Below are 19,838 nucleotides of genomic sequence, written 5' to 3' on the forward strand. Positions count from 1 at the left end.
ATGCACCGCACTGACCGCAGCAGGAGCAGCAGCAGCAGCGGGAACAACAGCAGGAGCACGAGCATCCAACAACCTGTTGTCCTGGTGGAGTCAGTCAAGGAGACGAAGGTTCGATTTATTCATTCATGCGTGATATTATAATGACTATTAACGTGATGGCGTTTCTGAATGGTGGCTATGTATCTTCACAAAAGTCTGCAAAAGTTGAAATCACTGTCTGCTTTTTTTTTTTTGCCACTGGTGGTAATAATAATAATAATAATAATAATAATACACAATCTTCCAGCTCAATCTTCCCCCCTTTTTTGCCAGATTATTAGGAACACCTAGCTGAAACCAATGCAGGCGGATTCAGCTGTGCTGCAATACAACTGCGGTCAAGTTATCTGACAAAGTATTTTAATGCCCCCCTACAAAGTCTTTTACGGTAAAACGCCTCCGATCCAATGCCTGATTTGAATTTAGAAGCACATTTTTTTGGTGAAAAACAATGAAAATCCTCAAACTTTGTTTTAGAGACCTAATTGGAGCTATACTATATAGAGTTCTGTAAAAGTAAGTCAGAATAAGACCTACTGGTCAGCACACAGAGTGTAGTGGACGCAGACATTTAATATTATCAATTTTACATGTAATAAAAACTACATGTTCCATAAGTTCTGACCAGGGCCGGCCCAAGCCTCCATGGGGCCCTCCCTAAGCAAAATTAGATTTTGGGGCCCTCTGTTACTGCCAATAATAATGATTATTGATCATTCACACACCTACTATACTAAAGCTATTCTACTTATTCTACTCTGTCACGAATACGCTTGTAAAACTAAATGTGAGAACTTTTTGTTGCATTGGAAGCAGACGCCAGATTTGCAAACTTACAGAAAAATCTTTCAATTCATATTTGGCAAAATCAGCAACTCCCCCTACTGGCGACACAGAGAATCAATACATAAAACCAAACGGTTTATAAATAAAATATTAAGATATTAAGGTCTGAAAATCTAAAAATGTGGAGGATGAGGATTCAAAATACACTCCTGTAATACAAAGATTCGACTTTTATATGCAAAAAACCCCCAAAGCATTAAATAAAATAAACAAATACTTAAATAAAATATTAAGTGCAGACAATATTAAAAAAGAAATTGATCACATTTCCCACACCTCAATATGGTCACATCCTCTTAGTCTTTTGTCCACAAAGCAAATATTTATAGTTTGCTGTCACAGAGGGATGAAGGAACAAACAACATCAAAAAAACAAAATCACAATTGCCAAGCTTAAGCTTCAGTCGTGTATATTGTTTGTATAGTAAACTCAGATAGATTAAGCAGCCCCTCCAGACTGTAAACTGGTGGTTGTATTATGATCCTTAGTCCACTAGATGGTAGAGTATAGTTACTGAAACTTAAGCATTTTACATGTAAGTCTTCTGATTACTATGGACCTATGTGGATTTTAGAAAGTATTAAGTTTGATTCTATGGGTGTAAAGTTATTTAAAAGCAAGGAATCCAACTTTTTTGTAGGTTTTTCCACTACCAGATATTGTGATCCAGTGTCAAGTCTGACAGTAATTAACTTTACTTAAAGTCCTGCGTATTAGACATTAGAGTATAAAAGAAACATCCCCTCACTATGACTAGAAAAACAAAGCAGAATCCACAGCCATGTCAGGATCACCACCACAGTCTACTTCTTTGGGCCATGACCTACATTTCAAGACTATTTCATCAAAAAATATTTTGCATTTTGAGATACACACACACACGCACGCACGCACACCTACTGTGGTGTCCAGCAAAGCACAACTCTCCAATCGACTGGTTTAATAATATTGGAGAAATGATTGACATTTTGTCTTTAAAAGCAGCGCAGTCATCAGTTTTCTCACCTCACCGTGACTGACTTTCTATATGATGAACCGTCTGATCGGGAGCTGCCACGAGACAGGAGAGAGCGACTGTAAATTATAAACGAGTCTGCAGTGAGACGTAAAAACACACACACACACACACTGAGAGCCTTAACACATCTGTCAGTCACGTCTTGATACAAGGCTCTGAAGTTTGAATTTTAACTTGCACTGTTTCTGTTTTCATTGACTTGGTGTGTTGCCTTCGTTATGTGAGGTATTGATCATTTGTCGTATTCTGTGGATATAACAGATCGACATACAGATGATTAAGAAGCTGTTCGGTGTGTTTTTGATGCCCACGGTGCAGGACTTGTTAGTGGTAGCCTGAGTCCATGTCATTCATGCCCCGTGTGGTCCACTCTGTGCCTTATCTTTGTGCTGTATGTGGTCCTGTAACTCGAGAGCTGATTCTTGCAGCTGCTGATGCAGTCGCTGTCCGAGTAATGTGACTCATTTGCGTACAGTTGTAATGCATGCTTTGCATATAATGAAAGATGCATTTACTGTGACCAGGTTTTCATTCAAATGTAATGCAAATTAGGTCATGGGGATAAGAAGTAGATATAGTCACCCTGGAACAGGGGTTCTCATAGTTTTGATACCTGAGGGCCAATTTAGGAACCCAATATTGGAGTGAGGGCTGCCAAAGGAAAAAAAAGGGAAAAAAAACAGAAAGAAATTTTAATGACCAGATTGCAGTTCTATAGTTAACACTTATTGGTCTGTATCCAGTAATGTCCAATAAACATTTAACAAGCTTAGTAGCTCCTGGATTAATACTATCAACTGTAATTCATTGCGGGCCACCAGAAATGTTTCTGCTGGCCACCATTGGCCCGCGGATTGCACTTTGAGAACCGATGCCCTAGAACAAGGCTATTCAACTTAAGGCCCGGGGGCCAGATCAGGCCCTTCAAGCAATTTGGACCGGCTCATTAACCCATAAATTCTGGCACTTTGCGACACTTTGTGTCCCTTTTTGGCAAATACTAGTACAGCTGTAATTGTAGGCAGCCTATGTATGTACCAGAATGTTTTGCACTATGAGCCAATTGTAGTGGTACCTGTGTCTTGTTGGTACTGTAACTTTTATTTGTTGTGCCTTTTGTGACAGTTTGAGACAGTTTGCCAGTCGATCGCAGGGACACATATAGAGACAAACAACCATTAACTCTCACACTTACGGTCAATTTAGAGTGACCAATTCACCTAATCCCCATATCGCATGTTTTTGGACTGTGGGAGGAAGCCGGAGAACCCGGCGAAAACCCACGCACACACGGGGAAAAGATGCAAACGACTTGCAGAAAGACCCTTGTTCCGTAGTTGTTCAAAACGGGGCTCGAACCCAGGAACCCGGGTCTTCTTGCTGCAAAGGCAAGAGTGCTATTTCAGTCATGTGATTTCAAAATGTCATCACTTCTCACTTCCCTTAAATGTAAAAAAAAAACTATAAAAGATTGAAAATGCAACATAAAAACAGGCAGATTAAAAACCTGTCACACAAGGCGGCAAAACCGCTTGTTGACTTGTCACCGATAATGATTTCTACACTGAAACACACTTGAATTTGTGTCAAGATTGTGCTCTTCAAAATAATGATCACACTTTGCATCCATACACTGCCCCTTTGTCGCTGCATCCCATTGTTATAATAGACTTGTAAGCTGAGTTCAGACCCTTGATAATTACCTGGCTGACAGGTGGGTCACCCGACACCGCTCGAGTTCGTGGTCCCCTTTTAGGAACTACACTCTCATAATAATTTTCTTTCTCACGTGGGTCGCTCACATACTGTAGCAAAGCCCGCTCCGTCTTATCTGTTGGACTTGTTGTCGCTCTTATGGCGTGAAATGCAAAAGCCGTCTCAGAAGGTGGAATGACTTGAGAAGGAGCGTCAGGGTGAGAGGCTGCAAGACGACGCGATGCTGCGTTTTAAACCAGACTATCAAAACAAGGTAAGGTGACCCAAGTGTTCTGAAGTTACACGCAGCCTGGCTTCTTGGCTCACTACATTGGCCAAATGTGATTCATCATTTATGTCTTGTGGATTCAGTAAACAGCTGATGTGTTTGTATCAAAGTGGACGCTCGGGGGGGCAAAATGAAGGGGGACGGTTAAGGAATCACGGTGCTTTTATTTCTGTGTAAAAGCCAAGGCTTCTCATCCTTGATTTCACCTGACAACAGAGTCAATGTATCGGAGAATGTCCTATTCCTTTTAAAAAAAAGATGTATTTCATGCAACACCTGATCATAGAGAAGTACCGTTGTTAAAAGGTGCCATATGTAAGAATGTGGCCAAAAACGGCCACTACATTCAAATTAAAAATACCAAGGTCTTTTAGGTTTCGTTTTCTGACCTAACTGGCAACCCGTGGTTGCTCGGCAGCTGAGACTCTACTGACTGCAATGATTGGTAGATGGCGGTAGGTGGCGCCACATGCCAAAACATGATTTCAAAACATAAACATGATTTGCAGTCTGCGAAATATTTTTTTTAATGCAAATATTTTGTCTGTACTGTTGTTGTTGGTGAGTTCAGTTTGTTATATGAACATTATTCCTGAGTCTCTGTGACATATTAGGAGGATTTTATGGCCAGTTGATTTAGATTTATGACATAATGCACCTTTAAGTTTATAAACTTACTACAGTGCAGTTTTATACGTGGGAATAACACCAGAGCTGATTTCTGTATTTAATTACTGACGTTTAGGGGAAAAACGTCTGTTGATTTGAACATATTTAGTTCAAATAAATGGAAGTTGTATGATATTTGCTGTCATAATTTGCATATTAACATACAGTATAATACAAAAAACCAGTAAATAAAACCTATACATATCACGGTTAATAACTGAATAAAACAATACAATAGAAACATAAAACCAACATTGTAATTATCCAACTGTCAGCATTTCACAAGACCCTACGTGACTGAGCTCAAATATTGCAGATTGTTTTACTGCACAGAAATGAATAGCACATTACACAAATAGATCTTTATGTTGATACAAACACAAAAAACGGTCATAAAATGTTTTTTCCCCTTTGTTATCAACATTTATCAACAGTTTTACTTTTGTAGTTATCTTAATTCTAAGGATCAAATAGGTTTTGCAGCTACAACAGATGCATTTTATTTGGTGAAAGGAGGACTAAAAAGGGCTCTTTTGATAGTAAAGATAGCAAAAACCTGGTCTATTTGCACTATAGTATGTTGTTGCAGTGATATCTCTGCGTCTATTCGCTGTATTCCTAGTGCTCTTTTCTCCATCTGCTTATTTTTATACACGACTGTCCTCAAACACTCTTAGATGCATCTGTACGTGCAGCTCATAAACCTGCAGGTGTTCTTCTGTGTGTTGGGACGTTGACCACAGCAGCCTCTGAAAACCCATACGCTGTTGACAGGAATGGCCATTAAACATAAAACAGGCAATGGCTTCAGTTCAGCTGGCTCGGCGTCCACTGCCGACAACTTGATAGGCTTAATCCCTGCGAGGGTGAGAGGATACGGCTTCCCTCCGCACACGCGGACGAGCAAGATTATAGAGAAGGTTTAGAGAGAAGATGTAGAAGGATTCGAGTTGGATTGACGAGGCGCTGTCATGTCGCAGGTGTTTACAAAGCAACTCTGGAGACAAACGGTCTCTAAGGTCATTCAGGTAAGATCATGCAAGCTGCACTGTTGTTGTCATGGTGTCATGAGTGGTCTATGTCCTAGTTTAGTGTCTGTCCATCCACATAACTCTTATTATCATTATAATAATACTAACATCAGACTCACCCTAGGGTGATTTATAAAGAGCTTTATCCTCAACTATTATTCTACTCTACTACTTTTAACAGTGTTGTGTTATTATCGAGGTTAGAATCGACTGGAAATATGAGATAAGTGAACACAACACATTCCTGCTCTATATTTTCAACTTTGTTTGTGTTAGTGTAGTATATTCTGTAAGTTTATGTGCGCACACATGCAGATAATGACCTCCTTCTACAATGCAGTGTTGGAAAGCATTATAAGATATGGGAAGGTAGCCTGGTTTGGAGTAAATAAAGATTGAAAGACAGGTTTCAATGGCTTCAAACGTTATTGGAAACAAGGAAGAGAAATCACTAAATCTATGACAAAGCTGTACTTACTCAGGCACAAAGAATTCTGAATGATAAGTCTCATATTTTACATCTAGAGTGTGCATTTTTACTTGCACATTACATTTTTTGTGCACTCCTTTATCCCAACTTCCATCACTTTTAGGTCACACAGGTTTTTTAGGTTTTTATATTTTATTTGTTTCATTTATCTCTGATGTACAGCACTTTCCAGCTGTTGTTGTTTTTAAAGTGCTTTATAAATAAAGTTGGATTGGATTCTGACTTTTCTTAATAAACAAACTGAACTGTTAGCTTCCAGGATTTTACAGTTCTTATTTTTTTTAGGGCATTCCTAGGTTTTAATATCAGTTATTCTTATCTCCTCTATTTATTGGTTTTATTTATTTAATTTTTGTAATTCTGAAAAAAGTTTTTATTGAATTCTTTCAATTTATTGGTTATGATCCTGGTTTTAGGAATTTAACATATTTCTATTGAATTTGAACCCCTTAATTGCTGACAGAGAGGAAGTCTGAAATGGCTGGTCGCTTAGCAACTAATAGCTTGGTGTGCTTTTACATGGCCTACCTGTGTGTGTGTGTGTGTGTGTGTGTGTGTGTGTGTGTGTGTGTGTGTGTGTGTGTGTGTGTAAACATGGCTGGTGTTTTTCATTGTCATTGGTGTGGAGTGTTTTGGGTTTTTTTCTTTCCTGAAATACTTGAATAGCTCTAGTTTTTCAATGTTAAGTCTGCGGAATTTAGTCTACGAAACAGGAAATGAATGAATGAACATTCTACAGTCACATGTGCTTCAGTTGTGAACTCACACACCATGTGACACCAGGTCTGGTGCAATTTATTGGCCGATCATGTTACTAATCAACAGAACCTGGCAACCCATTGTTGATTTCACAGCCACTAACCGTGACAGAAGCCGGGGCCTGATGTGAGTGTGAGCAAACTGTCTGAATTGTGTAGAATTTGGAATGGTGCTAAGAGAATCACAGGAGAGGCAGAGATGCACTGCTCACAAGTATGAAACTGAACATGTAGGTTTGAAAATCAAGGGAATTCATAAAGGAGTGTCATTTTTCAGTTTGTGTGCAATTGTAAAAGTGTAAAAAAGATGCTGTGGATTGACGGGACATTTGATTTCCTTATATAAAGTGTTCTATAATTACACAGAATGTACCCGTCATAACCAAAAGTGTAATCACAACATACCGGGTAAGTTAAATACGATGTGATAGCTTTGTAAACGAACTCATCAAGTGCATCTCATGTAAAGGATATATTATACACACATATACTGTAACATCGGCTGGGATTAATTACATTTTATTTAAGTCCGAGTCCTAAATTCAACTTGACATCCCCAGTTCTAACATTATTTCATCATCGCTGTCTGTTCGTTCTGTTTTCAGCAACGGTTAAGGGAGGAGCGTGAAGCCAAGCGAGCCCAGCTGGACGGAAGACATGACTACGTCCTCAGTATTGTTGCCTCATGCGTGGGATTGGAGAAATCTGACGTGGAAGATGCCATCCTGGAGGGGAATCAGGTACTTAGTACTCACAGAAATGCCTGTTGAGTTGCAGAAAATCGATCGTTTGATCACATTTGCCCTGAGTATAGTAAGTACCTACGATAAATAATATTTCGGCTAATGCTGCTGAGAATTTCATTTTCTTTTCCTTCAGATTGAACGCATGGAGCAGTTCTTTATGGTCGGGGGTCTTCAAAGTCTCATGTTCTTTTATCAGGACACTGAGCCAGGTGAAGAAGGTAATCTGAGAGTGTGTTTAATCAAAGGAGAACGATGATCAGTTTGAGGTTCTGTCCTGTGAGCAATTATCCAATGGCAATCCTGACATTAACGATACTGAAACAGATTAAATTTCATTAGAATTTGACTTTCAAGCAGTTCTGTAGTCAAAGGTGGATGTGATGACACCTTGTGTCTCTTTTTAGCAGCAGCAGTGGCAGCAGCAGCAGCTTCTGCATCCTCCCAGCATGTGGCTCAGCAGTCTGGTTGCAACAGGAAAGTGTTTGTGACGGACGGGAATGATGTGGCGCTGACAGGGTTGTGTGTCTTCTTCACCAGAGACAGCACTTCTCACGCAATCACCTCCGAGAACATACACAGGGTGAGTCAGTTTACACCATTTTGCCATGATCATGATTAAAGCTGACAAGGTAACTTTAATTTGTGTCTTCTGTTAACAAAATTACTTAATAAAACAGTTTAAAAGATGTTGTAGTGTAATGTTTTTACATACACACTGCTGAACTGGTAGGCAGAGTCATGTGTGAACCTGTGTGTCTGGACCTAACGCTTAGTTTCTGGTGTCAAATATCGTTGCTTAATGCTGTAGTGTGTAACTTGAAATATAAACCATTGTCAAATGAGTTCACACAATTTTGATGAAGCCTCACTTTGGCGTATGACTGCAAATACAAAGGAGCACCAACAAAAACATTCAGAATAAGATAATTCTGCTCCAAAAAACTGCTGGTGTATACACACAAACGATCCCTCAGTCAGGTCTGATAGTATTTTCAGATGAAGGATTTCTATTCATGAGTAACAAACTGAGGCAAAAACCACAAAAAAGTTACTCACTGCATCAACTCTTCAGCTTTTGAATGTTCCTCTAACCCTATAACGCCAAACGTATCATATGTGATACATGAGTTTTTGAGCCCTCCACATGAGCAGTGTGACCATTTTTTCCTTGACAAACCCGATGTATAAAATGATGGGAAACCCGACAGAGATGCAACTGTGAGAATGAACAGAGAGTGCATCTTTGTCTGGACAACTGTTTTCAAGCCTATCATCACTCAAAATAAAATGGGTGTGAACCGCAAAATTAGTAAAAATAACTGAAATGTTATGTCTTCCAGACTTCCACCCTGCCAGTTCCATTGCTGCATTGTTTTTGTTGTATTTGTTTGTGTATTTTTCGTTCAAGAAAAAAAATAATCTTTGAGCATTGTGACCCGCTGTATCAAATATGATACTAATTAAAACTCCTATATGGAAATTGATATTTGAAAAAAAAAAAAAAAAAAAAAAATGTTTGTTCAGAAGGACCAATTAAGGCTCCATTTTCAAAGAATTTGAATTTTCGGTCAATTATTTAATGTTTTGGGCTTTAAAGGGCTAAACAGAGTGAAATTGTATTTGATTTTGTAAAATTGGACACTAATGTTATGTTTGTGCATCTATCTCTTCCCAGGATGTCAGTTTCAATATGTTAGACACAAGAGAAGTGGGCTTGTTAAAAAGTGTGGAACAGTTGCTCTCCGACATCTTCATCCCTACACTGAGGAACATGAACCATGGCTGGGGGGAACTGGCCAGCCCTCAGGCCCGGGCTGTGAAACAGGAATTCATATCGTCTTTGGAAAACTTTGTGTCCGTTTTGGCCGTAACACAGGAGTGTTTGCAAGAGAAGGTAGAAAGCGGACGCTGTTGTCGAGAATAAATCAGATTATTAAACTCTGAAATAGTCTGTTTGTAAATACATTTCCCATTAACCGTAACCTGTGGCTTTTCTCCAGGTTACCTTGAAAGACTGCGACTCATTTGACATGCGGGCGTTGAAAAGTCCATCAGATTACATGGCAGCAGCCGGCAGCTCAGACACCACAGAAAAGCTAGAAACCTGCATGAAAGCGTGGATCAGACAGATCGAACAGGTGAGTCATGCTGTTAGTCCACAGATCAGAAGTAATCTTTGGGGTTTTTTCAGTCACAAACTCAACAGACAAATCAGACTTATACAAAGCTGTTACTTTCATGTCTTTTCCTGCTTTATATTGATGATTTAAAATAATAATCCTGATTAAGACAATGTTTTACCCAGTCAGTCACTATTGTCAGCAGATGGATTTGTTCTCTGGTGTCACCTGACCACACCGCTGCTGCATTATGCTGCTGCAGTGAGATCAGATTTGTGTCTCTGTACTGACCTTAGTCTGTATGATTGTTAACTTTATGAGTTAATTGTTCTCAACTCTCACTGTTGCAAGTGTCTCTTCTCTTGCATATTCTGGTCACATTCTGTGACTTATGTCATGTTGACTTGGCTTTTCTTTATATCTGTGTGTGTATTGCTGGTGTTTTACATTTGCACATGACTGCACATGTCATGGAAAACAAACAGTGACCATAGTTACTACTGAGCACCCAGGAAACTCTGCTTCTGTTAACTGCATCAGATTAAAAAACGAATAGCCCAAGAAGTAGGGATGCACAATATTTAAATTGATTAAAATTCTGATAAAAGATTAAAAAAAAGTTATAAATATATATATATATATATATATTTTGTTTTGTGTGCTCCTGCTGTTGCCAAATTAATCCCCCCCTTGGGGACAAATAAAGACATTGATTGATTGATTGATTGATTGATATTAGCAGCACGATATTGGTATTGGCAGATATTGGCCTAAAAATGTATTATTGACAAACACACCAAGATCTGCTGATATGACTAATGGCTACCACATTAGGTAGCTTCTATACTGGCCCTTTACAACCTCTATTTTGCTCAATGAAGTACATTAATATCGACACCTCCTGTGACATGAGGCAAAATATTATGTTAATTTCTCTAACAGCAAATTACTTCTGCAGTTGGGAGCAGGGAAAACGTGTATATATTGATATCGTATTAGTTATCGGCCCAAGCAATCTCGATTATCGCCAAAAAGTCCAATAACCTGCATCTCTACTAAGAAGCTATCTCTCATCTCGCTGAAATATGCCAGCTGGCAGCTCATGGAGTTAAAGGAAGGGACAAACTTTTGTGCTTAAAACACATTTGTGAGAAAGTTTTTCTGTTTTTTTTTACACTCATTTATGAGCGCACCGTACTTTGACTCTCACAAACACATTCAATCTATTCTATGGCACATTTTATCACCGGTAAAGTGTCAGAAATGTTCTATTTTATTTTGAATATGTCATATTATTATCATGTGACTCCAACAGCCCAATTTCCAAAAGAAGAAATTAAATAAAACCTCACTTATAAAGTTGCTCTATTCTACAGGTCATTGTGGAGAGTGAACAGTTGAGAAAGGAGGACGATGATCTGGGCCCTCGGGCAGAGCTGGTCCACTGGAAGAGACATATGTCCCGCTTCAACCACCTTTTGGACCAACTAAAGAGACCCGATGTCAGAGCCGTACAGGGTGTGCTCCAGCTGGCCAAATCTAAACTTATAAAGGTCAGATAGATGGCTGTTCGTCACCCAGTTTGTCTCTGCTGCTTCAATGAACAGATATTTCTCCCCGAAATCCTCTCTTGTCATCATATCACAGTTTCATCTTTTGTTTGTTCTGTCTAGCCGTGGCAGGAGCTGTACAGCAGAATCATCGATGCAGCCAACGAGGGCAAGGACAATGTCAAGTTCCTTTACACCCTGGAGAAGTACTACGAACCTCTTTACAACAGTGATCCTGTAAGAAATTGCAAATTGAGCCTAAATTGTGACGTAAATGATGTTCAAACTACGCTCTGTTTGCAAGCTCGTTGTCTCTGTTTCACTCCAGGTATCCATGGTGAATTCAGTCCCTAGTTTGGTCAATGCCATCAGGATGATGCACAGCTTTTCCAGCTACTTCAACACATCAGAAAAGATTACATCACTTTTTGTGAAGGTAGGAGTGGTTTCTATTCCACATAATACAACAATGGTGAAAATAATGTTTTTAAAGAACAATGGGTTTCTGCAATGCTGTTTGCCTACCGAGTTGAAAAAACAAGAATTACGACTAAAATGCACATTTCTGTTCTTGTTGAACAAATACATTGGCTTGATTTTAAAATTATACATAGCATATAGTTTTGCTTAGTTTACAGTCTTGCTGTGTGAATGTGTAATACTTTAGTTTCATGTATCAAATGCATATTTTTTTTAACTAATATTCCTCAAAAACTGCAGGTGACAAACCAGATGATCACAGCGTGCAAGTCCTACATCACAAATAATGACTCTAACTCAATATGGGACCAGCCTCAGCAAGTTGTTGTTGATAAAATCAAAGCTGCCATTCACCTAAACCAGGTACCAAATACTACCTTTTGACAGAATGTATACTTTATAATGTAAATGACTTATTTTCTGACTTTCTTTGCAGCAATCAATACATCAATTCTGTTTGGAAATATGTTAATTTCAACATTTGTGTTTGCAACAATGTTCCACGGATCCATTACAAGACAGAGACTATTCTTTTGTCATGATATTAAAGCTACATTTTTAGCCGATAACGGATGTCAAACTGCGTCTTTCCAGGAATACCAGCGTGTTTTCCATGAAACAAAAGAGAAGCTGGAGCAGACTCCCTCAGAGAGACAGTTTGACTTCAGTGAGATGTACATTTTCGGCAAGTTTGACACGTTCCAGCGACGACTCAACAAGATCCTGGAAATGTTCCACACAATTTCCACCTACTCGGTCCTGCAGGATTCCAACATAGTCGGACTGGAGACCATGGCTACCAGATTTCAAGTGGGTAAACTGTTAAATCAGATTATTGGTGCCCAAAGAAAGCCGTTCTGTTAACAGATGAAATACTAGTGGTTTCCAGCTTAGCCGGAGTTTCTTGTTAAAGTCAGTTAATATTTAAGTAAAAACACAAATTGAATGTGCAAAATGTTGATATATTGATTTCACTGATGATTTTCTCAATATATTTTTCTTAAATACATGGAGTAGAGACAAAGTTAGTTAATTTGACACAGTGAACAAAATCTCAGGCTGTGCATTTTATTATGCCATTTTCTAATTGGTTTTTCCCTTTTATAATAATCTTACATATCTATTTGTTCCCCCCCCCTCTTTGGATGTGCAGACTGCAGAAATGCAGGGGAAATGGGAGGTAACGTCTCACCGCAGTCTTTTAGCAATGCATGGTCCCTTTTCAGAGTCGAACGCATGCAGTGGTAAAATTTACAGATGTGTGAAATTTTACCTGAAATTCGACAATTTTCCCCCGCATTTGTCCCAGCAAATGTGTTGCATGCTTCCCAGTTTACCTACTGTACTTTAAATCCATCGGTCTATCCATTGTCCATGTAACACATACATTCCCATGTGAAAACCCACATTTTTAAACAGGCCTACTCCCTCTAACTCCCTCTAACTCTCTAACTCTCTAACTCTCTACCCGTTCCTGTTATTTTTTGTTATTATTATTTTGTTGTCGTATGGCGACCTTGAGTGTCTTGAAAGGCGCCTTCGAATATAATGCATTATTATTATTATTATTTAGCTTTGAAAATTCCAGCCTTGTTATGCACTCTCTTCATTGTGTGATGTCATCTTAAAGCTGAGTTTGTTAAAGCTCCTGTGTTTTTCCAACTTCCATCCATCATCTATAGCTTTATACTCTTACATTCACACCTACGGTCAATTTAGAGTGATTTATTAAGTTAAAAACACACTGCAGGTTTATTTGTGGAATTTTCTCTCTATTATAATTTCCGTATTTGTTATTTGTATGTATAATTTGTTATTATTATTTAAAAGTAAGGTTCATGTGTTTTTTTGTGCGTGTTAGACTATTGTGTTGGACATGAAGAAGCAACATTACAGTTTCCTCGACCAGAGAAGAACTGACTTTGACGTCGACTATGAGCAGTTCTGCAGAAGCACATCTGAGCTCCACGTAAGTGAAAGTGTTGTTTGCTTTTTATTTACTGGAGTATAGTTTTAATGGGGGATTATATTGCGTGTCGTAAGATTAATTGTCCTTACACAATGTTTGTGCTGAGAAAACGTCTTTTTGAGTAAATGAAAATAAATGTGACCTGTGTTGTTCTTTATGTTTTAATGGGTTTGTTTGTTGTTCTATGTAGAATCAGCTGAAGAGCTTCATGGATAGCACCTTCGAAACAATCCAAAATACAGAAAAAGCTCTAAAAGTGCTGAAGACATTTGAAAGGTAACTAAATCAGTATTATTAATAACCATGCAATGCATGTTCTTTATTATACTTGTTTAATTGTTATCACAGGCTGAAACAAGGTCATAATTAAATGGCCAAAGGAAAAACTAAATAAGTTTAAGCCTAAATTTACTCCCTCATTTATTTCAGTTTCCTATCAGTTGTCTTTTTTATGATTATGTAACTACTTGTATTTTCAACTTGACAAAATAACAGACTGGGCATCCCAGACCTGGGCATTGACGAGAAGTATCAGCACATTCTGCAGAACTACGGCCGGGAAATTGAAATAGTGTCCCGTACCTACGTGAAGCATAAACTGGACCCCCCCGTTGGCCGGGATCTTCCCCCTGTGGCTGGCAAGATAATGTGGGCTCGGCATCTGTACAGCAGGATGCAGGTTCCTATGGATCTATTTCAACAGGTAATATTGAACTGAGACTAAATCTTACCTTGGGCTGACTGATGTTGATGATGATGATGATCTCCAGTATTATTGTCAGTGCCAATCTCTTCCCAGTTCATTGTCAGTGTAATTTAAGCAGTGCCATTTTATTCCTGGGCAGCGTCCTGGAGTTCTTTCCACACCGGAGGCCAAAAGGATCATCAGGAACTTCAATAGGGTTGCAAAGGTCCTGGTGGAGTTTGAGATATTCCACCATCAGAGCTGGATGAAAGCGGTAAGGGGAAAATCAAGATGAAGGCTGGGTAAAAGCATATCCTATAGTGCTACTGTATAACACAAGGTTGTATGGTGACACAATGGTTCAGTTTGATTCACATTTTTTGGAGTGAGGTAAATTGAAGACTCTAAATCATATACAGTATATATATATATATATATATATATATATATTCTTCTATTTCCTCATCTTTTTTCATCTTACCCAGATGGAGCACGCTCGTGTTGGCTTGCAGTCCTCTCTGTTGGCCAGATCTGTGGAGACGGGGGAACTGTTCGTCAACTATGACCCGGAGATTCGGACCCAGATCAGGGAGACAAACTGCATGACGAGGATGAAACTGGACGTCCCGCCATTCGCTGCTCTGCTGCAGCAGAGGCAGAACTCCTTCAAAAAGAACTATGGCAGATTACAGGTGGATATTAGACACAGCCTGCTTATGTAGACAAGATGAACAGTGAGCTTCTTTTCCATGTCTTGTCTCAGAATTGCTGCTTGACGGTTGCTTACTTGTTGACTTGTTTGACTGATTAAATATTGGTTAAGTGAAATCATGAAAACCTCAAACAAATGACTCTATACTTAAGACCTTTTGCATACAAAACACAGGACGAAATTGGTTAAAAAAACAACTTTTAATTACAAATTAGAGTAAGTGAGGTTGAAGTCTTCCTGGCATCTCCTACTTCTACTAAACAAAGGATCTTCTTACCTGCCTTCAGTTAAAGTTTTTGGGTGTGGGTCAGATGATGCAGTACCAACTAAAACCAACCACTTGGTGGTGCTGAAAGACAAAAAAAACCATCACTGTATAAGTCTTTGTCATATTTGTACTATTACATATATCCATACACAAATGTATATGGGTTAGGGTTAGCAGGGGAGCAACTGAAAAGGGAATTAAAAAAACACATTATTGAGAATAGTATAGCCTATTCTCCTGTGAGTGAATACACCAACTGTGTAATCATTGTATAAAAACCTCTCGCCCACAGTTAATGTTGAGTGAGAACACCAGAGTGAGGGCGAAGATTCAGACTGCTTTCATACAGCTGGCCATGCCACATGTAGCCAAGGTAAGCTGTGCATGTATAATTCCTGTTTTAATGTGGAATAAAGGAATAATGATGTATGCATCTCTCAGGGTGTTGATTATGATACGACAAATTGATGCCGTCCCACTGATAACAAAATCTGCAAACAAAACATCTGATAGTTCACTCTAAACTAGAACACTATCACAGGGAATTAGGGTGTTTTTTTTATTATTATTTCTGTGAAAAGGAGTGCAAATCACAACCAAAATGATATGATGTTCTTTGTGTTTGGGACAAATACTGTATACAAAGTTTATTTGTTTTCATATCTGCAAGGATCTACTGGTTTATTTGTTTCGTATGTGTCACTAATACACAGGTCACTCTGTTGCTCTGTTTGATCATACCAATGTGCAATGTCATTATGTGAAACAAATAGTTTTTAGAGAACAATGTACACCCTCTGACTTACAGGTGGATAAATCCATACAACCAGGTTTAACTTCCCTCAACTGGACATCTCTGAACATAGAGAAGTACCTAAGTGACATCGACAAGGCTTTGGGTATGCAAAAGAAAAGAAAAGAAAATACCACTGTCCCATGGTGATGAACCCCGCGGACAGCGTTCTCACTCTTTTGTTTCCTTGTGTCCACTAGTTGACCTGGAGCTGTTAATGGACAGAGTGAATGACTTGGTGGAGTACAGGATAGATGCAGTTCTGCAGGAGATGAGTGGCACCACACTGTGTGTTCTGCCAGAGGATGAACCAGTCACCTGTGAGGAGTTCATTCAGACCAGCAGGGTGAATAAGTCCATACAAATAAATAGGAATCGCACATTAGATTCTTCACATTGAACTTTTTAATCACAACAAAATGTGTGTGTGTGTGATTGACGCACTCACTGCACAAAAAGCAGTATACTGTTTATAACAATGCTCTGAATTGTACATGAAGTTATTATAATTGATGCCAGCACAGTTGGACTTTTGCTTCACATAGTTTGTGTATTGACAAAAAAATACTATTCATTGTTGTTAATGTGACATTTTGCAAGTTGCAGTTCACTGGCCAGTATATGGCAAAGTTTAATGTGTTTGTTTTCTATGCATATGCTGTTCGTGTAGGACCTGTGCATAAGACAAGCCCAGAACCTCAACACCAAGAGCTCACTCGTGGAGGAGGCCACCAATGAAGTGATTAACATGCTGCTGGAGTTTGACCACAATCAGAGAGAGGTGGTCGAAAAGGACGAGGACGAAAACTGCACCGAGAGCAACATCATGGACCACATTCAGGAGGGTATGCTAACTTCCCCCCTTTTAAATCGAGGTAAATGAAATAGAAAATCACCTCAGATCCATGGATGCAATAGAAAAGTCCTAACTTTGTATTTTCAGTAATCAACTCAAGGTTATGTTAGAGCAAATTGCCTCATTGGTCATCTTCTTCATCCCAGGTGAAGAAGAGGGTCGCTCAGAGGGCCGCCTCTTCTCGAGAAACACTTTGCTCCCTCCTGCCAGCATTGGTCCCTCCTCTCCTTTGGTGAGGAGGAGGAAGAAGAGGGATCTGATGGAAGTGATGGAGGAAGAGGCCCAGGAGCTGCTCTCTTACTTCAGCCACCGCAATGTTGACGCCTTATTTAGACTGACACGCAACACCCTGGAGATGCTACGCAAGCGCGTCCAGGGCTCCTCGCCCATGCTTTTCTTGGGTGTGTCTTTTTGTTACCGTTTGGTGCTTAAAACGGCTTAATTTTGTGTTGCTTAAAGGCGCCATATGTAAGAATGTGGCCAAAAACGGTTACTACACTCAATTTCTAAATACAGAGGTCGTACGTAGGTTTCATTTTCGTCGCCATTGTAGCTCAGACATAACTGGCAACCCGTGGTTGCACGGCAGCTGAGGCTCTACTGACTGCAATGAGTGGTAGATGGCGCAAGGTGGCACCAAATGCGAATATTTTGGCTGCACTGTTGTTGTTGGTGAGTTCAGTATGTTATATGGATATTATCCTGATTCTCTGTGACATATTAGGAGGTTTTTATGGCCAGCTTCTTTAGATTTATTACGTAATGCACCTTTAAAAGCAAAAAAATAAAACGTGTATTTGAGCCCCTGAGGGTGTAAAACAATAGACCAGGCTGTGTGTGTGTAGTGCAGTGACACATTTATTCATAATGGGTACGCATACAGTCACCTTAGCATAATGCCAATTTTAAATTTAAACTCATCTAGGGATATTGACATATTTTGGAAAGTAATAAATAATGAATTAATGGGACAATATATATATTTCTGTAGTTGCAAAATTGCCTTTCTGATCATTTGCAGTGGCCAGCATCGTCTTGTTGTCTAGTTTGTGAAGTTGGTGTTTACCTTTTCTGTATCACATCATCCCTGCGTCAGTGGTACTTTACTCTTCCCTTGTAGTTGAGAGCGAGTCACCCAGCTGTGGCGAAAGCAGCGGTCAGCCGGCAATCTTCAGAGTCAACGTGAATCTCTCCATCCCACATGTGGCCATGTTTCCAGCACTGGAAGACGTACAGCAGGCTTTGAACCAGGCTGTAAAGTGCGTGGTCAATGTCAGCAAAGGGGTCAGCCAGTGGAGCAAAGAAAGGATCTCAAAGGTGGTTTTTCACCTAATGAAGGAAGCGTTAAAGCGTGAAAATTCATTTTTGCATCAGCGTAACCATTTTTTCTTTATTTGTAGAGAAAAATGAATGAAAGACGTATGGCGGCTCTGAAACAGGACGCAGCAACAATATGCAGTGTGGCTGGTAAGTGGCACACATTGGTAATTTTGAGACACTGTAGTGCGTAACTCAAAAGAGTTCTCACAATAATGATTATGCCTATCAGCTCCACTATCTGTGCTTCTCATTATAGTCGAGTTCAGATCTTACTCTGCACACAGGAAATGAATATCATATCAAAACGAGTGGAAGTTAACAGCAACACTGTGGTAGTAAACGAAAAATAACGGAGTATGTCTGAAAACAAATGCCAGAAGTACACACAAGATATTCAGAAGTGAATTCAAATGTTCAAAAAAGGGGTTTGAACATAGAACGTAAATGTGAACACTGTAAAAGCTTCATATAGAACGTCCTTTTTGTCCTCTAAACTCTCTCCAGACGGCAGCACCTCAGACATTTCAGCAACTGCGACTCAGAACATCCCGTTCCAAGCAAGAAACTACCACAAGACTATATCTGAGAACAAGGAGATCGTGAAACTGGTGTCTGTCCTCAGTGTCTCCATCAGTTCCACCAAAAAGGTACAGTACACGTACAGATCTATTAAATCCTGTCTGCGTCGTCAACAATGAAAAAAGTATTATTTTATCATGTTAACATTGTTAATGCTTCTTACCGCCTGTAAAACCACTATTCATGCTAATGTGCAGGAAGTCACCTCTGCTCTCAACCGCTTTAACCGTTACCATCACATCTGGATGAAGGACCGTGAAGAGACCTTGCGAAAGTATAACAAACTGATTCTCTTATCCGACCGTTAACACTAACAACTGTGGGCTTTCTGTGCATCAGGTTAGTGCCACTTAAAACAGCACCAACCATTGTTCTTTACAGATTTATCCAGGAGAGTCCTTTGCTATCAGAGTTTGAGAGCCAGATTCTTTTCTATCGAGATCTGGAGCTAGAGATCAACTCACAACCAGAGTTTTTTACAGTGGGCGCTTTGGCTTTCTTCACAGGTAGGACCGAGTGCCACTTTATTTCTCTCTTCGTTATGAAACCAAGACCATGCTTGAATAAAACACAACACTTAAATGTCTGTATTACTGATGACGAGTGTAAACACACAGCACAAGACAATCATTATACGTCAAACTTCTTCAGCTCACCTGTATTTCTTTACTGCAGCGGACCTGAAGTTGTCCCTCACTTGTGAAACCAAGGGCTGGATGATGGACTATGGACTGAACTGTAACAGGAAATATCGTTCAGAGATGGAGCAGATCTTCGCCTTTATAGATGAAGTGGGAAAGAAACTGAATCGACAGATTAAAGACCTGGATGATATTCGCATCGCCATGGCAGCACTTAAGGAGATCAGAGAGAAGCAGATCTCTATTGATTTTCAAGTCGGACCCATAGAGGTAAATAACACAA

General features: G+C 39.5%; 1 protein-coding gene across 1 annotated transcript in view; it reads left to right on the plus strand.

Moving 5' to 3' along the window:
- Positions 1-19,838, plus strand: part of LOC310931943 (dynein axonemal heavy chain 5-like) — a gene marked incomplete at both ends in the record, with an annotated part of 50,876 nt that continues 31,038 nt past the window's right edge. The window contains 28 exon segments of the mRNA XM_083895189.1: positions 1-108; positions 7,442-7,576; positions 7,716-7,791; positions 7,987-8,162; positions 9,258-9,476; positions 9,583-9,720; positions 11,079-11,255; positions 11,376-11,489; positions 11,581-11,688; positions 11,973-12,095; positions 12,327-12,542; positions 12,886-12,912; positions 13,594-13,701; positions 13,892-13,977; positions 14,197-14,404; positions 14,547-14,660; positions 14,872-15,078; positions 15,659-15,739; positions 16,175-16,265; positions 16,360-16,505; positions 16,830-17,004; positions 17,162-17,416; positions 18,136-18,332; positions 18,416-18,486; positions 18,808-18,982; positions 19,112-19,188; positions 19,296-19,420; positions 19,590-19,825. Of these exon segments, the coding sequence (XP_083751315.1) occupies positions 1-108; positions 7,442-7,576; positions 7,716-7,791; positions 7,987-8,162; positions 9,258-9,476; positions 9,583-9,720; positions 11,079-11,255; positions 11,376-11,489; positions 11,581-11,688; positions 11,973-12,095; positions 12,327-12,542; positions 12,886-12,912; positions 13,594-13,701; positions 13,892-13,977; positions 14,197-14,404; positions 14,547-14,660; positions 14,872-15,078; positions 15,659-15,739; positions 16,175-16,265; positions 16,360-16,505; positions 16,830-17,004; positions 17,162-17,416; positions 18,136-18,332; positions 18,416-18,486; positions 18,808-18,982; positions 19,112-19,188; positions 19,296-19,420; positions 19,590-19,825 (3,969 nt within the window).

Source organism: Microchirus variegatus (assembly GCF_963457635.1).
Source record: "Microchirus variegatus genome assembly, chromosome: 1".
In the NCBI taxonomy this organism is placed as follows: Eukaryota; Metazoa; Chordata; class Actinopteri; order Pleuronectiformes; family Soleidae; genus Microchirus; species Microchirus variegatus.